This window comes from Corvus brachyrhynchos, unplaced genomic scaffold, assembly GCF_000691975.1.
Source record: "Corvus brachyrhynchos isolate BGI_N302 unplaced genomic scaffold, ASM69197v1 scaffold61, whole genome shotgun sequence".
Lineage (NCBI taxonomy): Eukaryota > Metazoa > Chordata > Aves > Passeriformes > Corvidae > Corvus > Corvus brachyrhynchos.
In genome coordinates, this window is record NW_008236478.1 from 8,702,920 (window position 1) to 8,713,357 (window position 10,438).

The 10,438-nt window shown below is 40.3% G+C and overlaps 2 protein-coding genes across 2 annotated transcripts in view; one reads left to right on the forward strand and one right to left on the reverse strand.

Moving 5' to 3' along the window:
- The window catches only part of TAF5 (TATA-box binding protein associated factor 5), an 11,338-nt gene extending 4,141 nt beyond the window's left edge, over positions 1-7,197 (forward strand). Inside the window, exons 5-12 of the mRNA XM_017725881.1 lie at positions 418-581; positions 1,028-1,163; positions 1,673-1,793; positions 2,392-2,521; positions 3,556-3,720; positions 4,632-4,825; positions 4,928-5,097; positions 5,378-7,197. Of these exons, the coding sequence (XP_017581370.1) occupies positions 418-581; positions 1,028-1,163; positions 1,673-1,793; positions 2,392-2,521; positions 3,556-3,720; positions 4,632-4,825; positions 4,928-5,019 (1,002 nt within the window). The 3' untranslated portion in view covers positions 5,020-5,097; positions 5,378-7,197. The remainder of the gene's footprint in view (positions 1-417; positions 582-1,027; positions 1,164-1,672; positions 1,794-2,391; positions 2,522-3,555; positions 3,721-4,631; positions 4,826-4,927; positions 5,098-5,377) is intronic.
- Positions 7,198-8,336: 1,139 nt separating this feature from the next.
- Positions 8,337-10,438, reverse strand: part of USMG5 (up-regulated during skeletal muscle growth 5 homolog (mouse)) — a 2,412-nt gene continuing 310 nt past the window's right edge. The window contains exons 2-4 of the mRNA XM_008643861.2: positions 9,547-9,646; positions 9,361-9,456; positions 8,337-8,462 (exon numbers count right to left, since the gene is read on the reverse strand). Of these exons, the coding sequence (XP_008642083.1) occupies positions 9,364-9,456; positions 9,547-9,633 (180 nt within the window). The 5' untranslated portion in view covers positions 9,634-9,646 and the 3' untranslated portion in view covers positions 8,337-8,462; positions 9,361-9,363. The remainder of the gene's footprint in view (positions 8,463-9,360; positions 9,457-9,546; positions 9,647-10,438) is intronic.

Sequence of the window (10,438 nt, forward strand, 5' to 3'; positions counted from 1 at the left end):
AACTCATTAATTACTTTGGAATTTTAAAATGGACACCTGACTATTTGGCTTCTTTTGTGCAGCAGATGTAATTTTGACTTGCTACCAGTTGTTACTAGGAGAGCTGTGTGTGTGTAGTACCACAGTACTATACAAATAAATAAGGTAGGGTGGGGATTCAGCTTTAAGGAAGGGCTAAGAGATGGTGGGAGAACTTATAGTTGCCCAGATCAGTTGGCTGGGTAAACCAGAAGAACATGTACTACATTTTTAATGGGCAAAGCAGTAATATATGCTGTAATATTAAACAGAGCAGCTTTAAGGGGGCAACTCTCTTTCTTGGACTATCCCATTGAAAAGTTACCATTAAAAAATTTAGTTTTCAGTAAGAACAGCAATTACTGTTTTGTCTTGTGTGGTTTTTTTATTGGCTTGTAGGTTTTTTTCGGCTTACTTAAAGAACCAGAGTTTGATGTGCCTTTGGATGATGAAGATGAAGAAGGAGAAAATGAGGAAGGAAAGCCAAAGAAGAAAAAACCTAAAAAAGATAACGTAGGGTCAAAAAGTAAAAAACAGGACCCTAATGCTCCTCCCCAAAACAGGTACCAAGGAAATGATGTGTAGAGAAGTCTTTAAAATCCAGTCTTGTCATGCCAAATCTGCATTGCTGTTGACATGGTAGTTTTAGCATTTCGGCTATTTCGGCTGTACACAGCTGTAGCCATAAGACTTGTAAGGGAGGTCATGGAACCCATAGCATGTCACTGCTCTTCAAGTCAATCTAGATTTCCCTTGATGAAATTTTACTTGGTTACCCACTAATCTTTTCAGTTCACCCTCAATTATTTATCTTATTGCACCACCTGTCTGAAATTCTGAAAGCTACTGGCTCTCTTTCTCATCAGTCTTAGTCTTTCATTTTTTCTAATTCTTGTTTTGTATTTGAATACTGAAGTATGGGGTTGCATGCGACCGTTTCACTGTCTTTGTTTGGATTAACAATAAGGAAGGTGCTTTTGCTTTGTAAAAACATGTGGTTCTTGTGTAGAATTCCTCTGCCTGAACTGAAAGACTCTGACAAGCTGGATAAAGTAATGAATATGAAGGAAGCAGCAAGGCGAGTGCGTCTTGGACCAGAGTGCCTGCCCTCCATCTGTTTCTACACATTCCTTAATGCTTACCAGGTTGGTAAAAGGGTTTGGGTAATAGGGGAAAGGGAATCAAAATTATGAGCATCACTCTTGTTAAAGAAAAAAGACATAACAGTGTTGGCCAGGGTAATCGGAGTATTTGGGTTAAGCATTGCAAAGTTTATGTTCCAAAATGTTCAAAATTCTCTTCAAAGACTCCTTAAACTATGAAATTTCCATGTTCCTTGGTTTTGCTTGAATTTTGCCATAATTCCTTCTTTTGCTTTTTTTATGGGACCCTAAGTGTATCCTACAGAACATAGTAGGATATTTTGCACTGGAATACTGGAAAGCAATACTCTTTGTCACTACTGACTGTGCTTCACACATAAAGCTTTATTTTTAATGGGGCAAGAATTCCTGTGTGTTTATGTTTATCTTAGAATAATTCTCTCTATTTTTGTAATTAAGTCAAATTACCTTTTTAATACTCTTAGGATTTTGTAATATTTGAAATATATCATTAGAGATGCAAACAATATAACTGGATATTCTGTGTGTAGGGTCTGACTGCAGTGGATATTACAGATGACTCCAGCATGATTGTAGGAGGCTTTGCTGACTCTACTGTCAGAGTGTGGTCTGTGACTCCAAAAAAGCTACGTAGTGTAAAAACAGCAGCAGGTAATTAAGACAGTAACACCTAATAGGAGCCTGCATAACTTGTGACATTTGTGTTCTGCCTGAACAGGGAAAGATACCTGTGGCAGGAGAGTTGGCTGCAGTGGTTAGATGTTTCACTTTGAAGAAACAGTATGTGCACAGATATATGATCACATCTTACATATTACCATTAGAAACAGTTTTAAAGGAATGAGAAATCTGGTCATATACACCTGCTGTGAGGTGGTCAGTGCACAGAGCTTGGAGCTAGTCATAACTAGTGTGGAACTACCCATCTTGCTGCTTAACGGGGTGGTAACTACAAGGTGTAATAGACAGTTGGGGTTAGGTGATCTAGGGGAGACACTAGAGGTACCATGGGAGAAATGATAGAAGGGAACTCTGAGAAGGTTGGAACTCTGAGAAGCTCAACACCTACACAAATTCATGGAAACCAGCATGCTTTAATTCTGCTGCTTGTTTAAAAATGTGTTCTGGTTGAAGCTGGATACTGTGCAAACATTTCTTAATCTTGGTATTTAACTGAGATGATGTCATGATGACATTTATCTTGAACTTCTGACAGTTATTCTGATACATGAACTTTGAAATCTTGCAGACCTCAGTCTCATTGACAAAGAATCAGATGATGTCTTGGAGAGGATCATGGATGAAAAAACAGCAAGTGAGTTGAAGATTTTATATGGTCACAGTGGACCTGTCTATGGCACCAGCTTCAGTCCTGATAGGTAAACATTTACAAGCTAACTAGTTTGCTTGTCTTCAGTTTTAATTGCATGCTACTGAATGAGAACATACTCTTAATGCAACTTTTTCCTGGTTAAAGCAATTCTTGTTCATGCAGCCTGTAAGAAACTGTGCAAATGCTCATAAAGCTCAGGATGTTGATCTCTCAGCTATTACTGAAATCAACTGTAGCTGAGGATACCAGCACTGTTTTGGAGATTTAGGATTTAGATGGCAAAACTACAGCTTTGTAAACTGTAGTTTAATTTGGGTTTTAACTAACTGAGATATAGAGAGGAAAAATACTGCAGCATTGATTTAACTTAGAGTGTTGCAAAACTTAAAGATTCAGTAGCACATCATTGCCCTTCAAGTTTCTCATATTCTATTGAGACTTTATTTTCAGAATGTATGGAACAGTACCTTTCAAATAAGAGATTTAAAACCTTTATGTAATGATGGGAGTCTGGACAGTGGAAAAGAGGTTTAGATGTCTCAGGTTTTGCTTTTGCTTGGTTCTAGTCAGGAAACAGCCACCACAGAAACACAGCTGAGAAGTAAACTTTGTGTGGAACAAATATAGTCTATAATTATTAATTGAGAACGTGAGCATGATATGAATTCTTTTTCAGGGAATCATGAAATTTTGTTCAGAATTGTATTAGAAGATTTTTTTTTTTTAAAATAACATAGTGTAGCAGTTTACTAGTCATTTTTTCATGTAACTGGATCCCTGAGTAAAGACCTCCTGTGTGGTGTGGTTTTTTTTCCCTTGTTCCCCTCAGTATTAAGTGCCATCAGAATTAATCATCAATGTCAAATCATCTCTTTTTTTGCATAAGGGCCTAGGACTGGGTTCTGTTTGAATTGGTCACTGTTGCTTACCCCACTGAAATGCTGATTTATGGGTGACATGCTAAACAGGTGCTGCTGAGGGGACAGTTCTGTCATGGACATCTCACAGTGTTTATGCAATGTTTTATACAGCCCCTGTGTGAATTTGATATGTGATATGCTATAATTTCTTCTGTGACAGGAACTATCTGTTGTCCTGTTCTGAGGATGGCACTGTGAGATTGTGGAGTCTCCAAACATTCACGTGTTTGGTGGGATATAAAGGACATAATTATCCAGTTTGGGATACACAGTTCTCTCCTTATGGTTATTACTTTGTGTCAGGGGGACACGACAGAGTGGCTCGGTAAGAAACTGGATGTGTTTTTCACTTGTCTGGATCAGTTTGTGGTGGATCAACGCTGAAAGTCATTAGCTGATATACTCTTGCCTACTCTATTATGGAAAATAAATTTTATTTTATGTCAATTAAAATACTGAGCAAATGTTTTAATGCAGTTTTTCTATTTTTTCAACACACATATTATCTCATGACTAAAGGGATGATGTCCTCCTATGTGACCCTCTGATTAGAAGTATTCTCCTCTAATTGTTGAAGAAATTGACAGAATATTCTTTATTTCTCCATTCTGAAAAGTATATTTTTTACAAAAACATCCTGATAATTCAATAAACTGACCCATAAGAGATCAGTCCACAATTACTGTTTTTTTTCTTGTTGTGCAACAGATCATGGAATCATAGAGCAGTTTGGGTTGGAAGGGACCTTTAAAGGCCATCTAGTCCAACAGCCCTGCAATGAGCAGGGACATCTTCAACTAGATCAGGCTGCTCAGAGCCCCATCCAACCTGACCTTGAATGTACCCAGGGATGGGGCATCTACCACCTCTCTGGGTCACCAAGGGGTTTCATGACCCTCATTGTAAAAAATGTCTTCCTTATATCTAGACTAAATCTACCTTCCTTGAGTTTAAAATCATTATCCCATGTCCTGTTGCAATAGGCCCTGATAAAAAGTGTCTCCCCATCTTTCCTCTAATTAAGTTTGAAGTACTTAAGTACTTTAAGTACTGAAAGGCCACAACAAGGTCTCTGCAGAGCCAGCTCTTCTCCAGGCTGAACTCTGTCATCCTCTCCTCATTGCAGAGGTGCTTCAGCCCTCTGAGCACTTTTGTGACTTCCTCTAGAGCTGCTCCAACAGGTACAGAGACTGAACTCCTTTACAGTTCTTTTATTAATAAAGCTTTTCTTTTCAGTCTGTGGGCAACAGATCACTACCAGCCATTACGGATCTTTGCTGGCCATCTTGCAGATGTGACGTGTACCCGATTTCATCCCAACTCCAACTATATTGCTACGGGCTCAGCAGACAGGACTATACGGCTCTGGGATGTTTTGAATGGGAATTGTGTAAGAATATTCACTGGACATAAGGTAAAGGCAGATCACTCACAGTGTGAAAGTGATTTTATTTCTGTGCTGAGATTCTAAACAGTTCTTTGAACACAGCTTGACTGACTGAATATGAGTAGACTTAATTAACTTTGTTTTGTCATTCATTGGCATTTTCACCTAATGGGCGATTCCTGGCTACTGGAGCAACAGATGGAAGAGTTCTGCTGTGGGATATTGGACATGGCTTGATGGTTGGCGAATTGAAAGGGCACACTGACACTATCTATGCACTCAGATTCAGTAGAGATGGAGAGATTTTAGCATCAGGTAAAATTCACCAGGAACACTGAAGTGTCCATTGTATTCCATAATTCTGAAGAGAAATGATATAATTAGTTCCTTAAATTGAGAAAGACAAAGTAGAATCACTTGCTTAGCAAAAGCAGCGAGGACTGGTAACTTTTATGTGTGCATTCAGTATGCTATGAGGCTTGCTATAGTCTTTTGCTTTCTGAGCTTTAATTTCTGTTAACTTGCTCCCCAGAAACATTTTTATGTACCATTTTATTAATAAACTACTTTAAACTGTGGGTTTTTTTCTTTTTAGGTTCAATGGATAACACAGTTCGTCTGTGGGATGCTGTGAAGGCATTTGAAGATTTAGAAACTGATGACTTTACTACAGCCACTGGACACATAAACTTGCCTGAGAACTCACAGGACTTGCTACTGGGCACATACATGACCAAATCAACCCCGGTTGTTCATCTCCATTTCACACGCAGGAACCTGCTGCTGGCTGCGGGAGCCTACAGCTCACAGTAGATCGGGAAGCTGAGACTGACTGTGCCAAGTCATTGCAGTAGTGACCTCAGGATGTGAGACAAGGGGGAATATCTTGAACAGAAGGACCCCACGAGTCTGTTGCAGGGAGAATGAAACTAAGTAATTAATGCAAGCAGCATTTCCCAGTTCTGCTGTTTCATATTTATCTGCAGTTTGAAAATGCTGGAGATTGACAAGACATCGTGGCTGTAAAAGAAGGAACTGTTTGTGGTGCTTTTGATAACATAGATATATGTACATATGAAATGAGCCATCTCTTCCCAGAGGTGGTACTGAGCTCTGCTGAAACTTGTGAAAAGTTAACAGCCTTGACATGTGTTCTCAGATTTTTTTAAAGCACTTAATTTATGGTTAGCAAATGTTTCATCAGTCTCAAACACAAGCAAACTGTCCATTTTCAGGAAAGAAGAATGTAGTTTGATTCACTACAGCCTGGGCTGGGCAGCAGGTGTGGTGAGATCACAGCAACAACCAGGGCATTGACGGAGCGGGCCCGACAGCCCGATGCTTGTGGGGAACTGCCGCGGAGCTCCATGCATGATTTTTATGCAGCCAAGTTCTAAGTCCTGAAAAGATTTCAAATTTATGTGCTTTTTTAAGGTGTCAGAAACACAGATCTTGTTACTGTTTTCAAAGGTAGCCAGTGCTGTCAGTGTGATAAGCAACCAGAAGTGCAATGTGAATTTTATTTACTTTCATACTTTATTGTATGAGAAAATAAAAAGGGGAACTGAGGCACAACTGAAATAGTCACTATTAAAAAAGTGGACTTGAACCCTTTACTTTGTATTAGATGTAAAAGAATATTAAAAACCTGTATCCTTTCTGCATAACGTTTAACAAAAAAACCCAGTAAAACTAGCCAAGAAATTGAAACATTATAGCAGCATGAAAGGAAAAGTGCATGATCAGTTTGCTTTTGAAAGGCCAGCTTGTCTCTTGAGTGACAATTCCACGAAAACATTGTACCCAGTGAGTCCTCCTGGACTACCAATAAAGCTGTGTTTTATTTCTAAAGAAGAGTAAAACATGCAGAACACTGGGAAGAGCATCTGTGTTTTTGAACCAAAAACATCACCACCAAAGGCCAGGTCCAGTGGGGTGTGGGCTTGGGTTGGTTTTTGTTCTTAATCTCTTACAAAATTTATGCAGAGAAATTTATGCAGGTTTGTGTTCCTCATTACTTCACAGTAAGGACTTGGACACTTGAACAATCTACTGGCTCTCTAGTGAAAATAAAAACAAGACTTGTAATTTCTAAGGTCAAGTAAATGGAGAACTACCTCCTCTTTCATCTCTTGTCTTGCTCTAACTCTTAAAGTATACTACAGGCATTATACATAAAAGTAAAGTGGAAAATTCACTAGGAAGGTCACCTAGACATTTTCTTCAAAGACAAAAGGGTAAAAATGGTTTTGATTTTCTTTTGTGTAATGGTACCTCAACAAAATTTCCTAGCTCTCAATATGACCAGTTAGATTTAAGTAGTTTTTGACAGCTTAAAGAAAACACTGCCACGTTCTGCCTTTGTACTTTGTACAGTTTTATACTTTTGATATAATAAATACTAAAACCACGTAATTTGTGTCTATATGTTACAAGAAGACATTTACTGCCCTTAATGGCTGCAATGGAACCAAGAGCAGTTTGTAACTGTGACAACTCTAAGAGAAATAAAGTAATCAGAAATAGTTGATGAGGAGCCATTCCATGTACATCTTGTTGTAAGGAAAGGTGACAGGTTCTAGTTCCTGACATTATTACACTCTTACAGCCACCATTTTTTCAGTGGGGGAATTGAATACAGGTGAAGCCATCTATGCAAACAATCAGGAGAGAAAGATGACCAGATCTGTTCAGGAGGCCCAGCATGCACTAAAATGGCTTTAAGAAATAAAGAGAGAGCATCAAGACCCTGCAATTAATTTTTCCATTTCTTCCAGTAATCATTCCTAGCTCCTGCAGCCCTCAGTTTGGGAAGGGTATTTGCAAGCTTTAGCATGGTTTGACCCCTGCTGCTGGCAGAAGCGTGGTATCATCATATTCCCACATCAGCACTACTGTGACATCTAAGGCAGGTACCAAGTGTTAATTGAGCTGTAGAAAGACACTGTGGCAAATGTGGTAGACAGATTTTAGTGTTGGGCAAAGAGGAGGCTGCACACACCTAACTGTGGTAGAGCACTTCCTTGAGCAAGAGGCAGGAAAAGTAAGCACAGGACTACTTGGGGTACTGTTCATGAATGTGCAGTGTTATGGGACTTTAACAGCAGCAGACTGAGCCATTTTCCTTCTTCCCTCTGCAAGAGAAGCCACCGACAGAAAAAGCTCAAATACCATAACTGGGTCAGTCTAATTTGGGAGGTTTTCCATCAAAACCAAAGAGGTCCTGTGCAAAATACAGACAACTGAGGCAGTATAAGTAATGGTTTCCATGTAAGCTACTAGCTTGGAATGCAAAAAGTGGGAGCAACCAGGTGGCTGCAAACCATGCAAGCTGTGACATGGAGGTGTGGAGATGCTTGGATCAGCTCTAGGCCCTGTGCAGTGTTATGGCTGTGCAGCTGAGGTCCTTCCTAGGTTACTGCCAGGTGCTCAAAACACTTTAGGATGCGTTACAACAGCAGCAGAGTTAAGATAGTAATGACACAGATCAGATGCTCCATCTCTGCTATGAGCAACTATTTTTGACAGAGGAGGAAAAAAGAGAAGTACCACACTTAAGCTTTTTTGGATCATTACGTATTTCCAATAAGACAAGTAATTATTTATATTTTATTAGCCACAACAGGTCATCAAGCTTGCATTACATTGACACAGATTGGAGGTTCAGACATGCCAGCAACCTGCCAAGAGAAGAAAGGTCAAACATAGCAATTCTTGCACAGTGGTAACTGAGCATCCCCCTGCCCCAAGCCCAAACTATTTTAGCTACAAGCAGCCAGATTTCAGCACACTCAGGAAGAAGTGACTGATGTCCAAGCAGCCAGATTTCAGCACACTCAGGAAGAAGTGACTGATGTCCCCTTTACACACAACAACAATGCTAAAGCTTACTGTTTTATACCCCTATACAGCCCATAGGTTTTGTCAAAATGCCATTTCAGTGAAAATTCTGTACTTGAGAGTGACTCCAACAAAATTTTCTAACACTTGGTTGTTGCTATACAAGTCCAGTCACTTCTGCATGGGCCTTGAATAATCAGGTGTGCAACACACAGAGTTCCATCATATGGTGCTCCTTTATTCAAATGAAGGTTTGAACAGACTGCATTAATCTCTACTTGGAATTCTAATACAGTCAAGAAATAAGTCATTAAGTACTACTCCATTATTTCAATAACCTACAAAGCAAGTTACCCCTATTTTACAGCACAAGGGAAGACCAGAGGCAACTAATGTTTGTAGGCAAAGCACGATATATCTTGCTGCAACATCCTTCTGTTCCTCCTTCCCTGTTTTCTCTTCCTCCCTGCATCCCATCCCTAGTTCCATTTATCATGCCAGAAGAACAAGAATACAATACCATACTTTCTGCACTACCTTTAATAACCCACTTCATTCAGAATGCCCCCAAATAAGTCAATGACAGAGTTTCTTTGAGATTTAAAACAGTAAATAGGAAGTCCATGTGTTTGTGTTTCTGTCTCTTATTACACTGTATTATTGGAAACTTGGCCTTTGTCACTGCTTCCTGAGCTGGCACTGAAGGATTTTGGTCCTGGAGGAACATCAGCCACTTACCTTTTACTTATGTTCCACAGCAGGAGTTTGCTTCTTAGGCCTAAACTTGAAATACAAGACAAGGAGTGCAACACCTGTGTACGTTGCTATTACATACTGGAAAACAGAAAAATTAAATTTAGTTTCAGTCTAAGCCCCAGAAAACGCCATTATACGAGACTACAAAACAATGTACATAATACATACATTCCTCCTGCCTACGATGGTATAGGAATTGAAGTACTTCTGAAATCCAGTGAACTGGTGTTGAGATCCCGAGTCGTGGCCAGCCATGGCTACTTGTCCTAACAAACAGTACAGGACGATTAATTAATTTAAAGTCACTTGGACAGGATCAATAGGAAAAATCAAACTAATCTCTACACTAAGCTTCATAATTCTATTGTCTGCTCCTAAATCTGCTTTCAGGACATTTTGACAAGCAGTGGATATACATAAGGAGCAGGCGCATCCAGAGCACTCTTGTACTCTCTTGAGGTACAAAACAGGTGACAGGAGCAGATAAGCCAATAAAGGGTTGTTTGCACAATAAAAGCAGAAGAGTTTTCTAATGTTTAGAGACATACTTTTCTGAAGAGGATTTTATGTTTAGGACAAACATTTGTTGCTTATCTTCTGCCTCCCCCCAAGGGCACCACACACCCCACACAGTTCCCCAACCCAGCAGATGCTGCAGCCCCCGGTGCCCCTGCAGCAAACACACGAAACTGCACTGCCGGTGCCGCAGTCACTAACAAACTTCTGTCATCTATGTCTTATCTAACCCAATCCAGCAGCGTTATCTCTGGCGTATAACCAGGTAAGCGTTAGCTCGGCTGACCATGCAAAAGCTAAAAGTCTTAATGAAACAACCGCCTAAACGTTGGCCGCACACGACTGGCAAGGACTTGGAAAACCAAGACCATCTTTTCTCACGCCTGACGGATGCAAAAGCCTGGGCAAGAGCCGAGGCGCCCTTCCGAGGGCGGGAAGGCACCAGACGGGTCCTGTTTCCGGAGGAGCCCAGTGCCCTTGCCCGGTTGCACCCGCGACCCGCGCTCGCGTCGGGCCAGGCCGGGGAAGGGACGCGGCGGCGCCT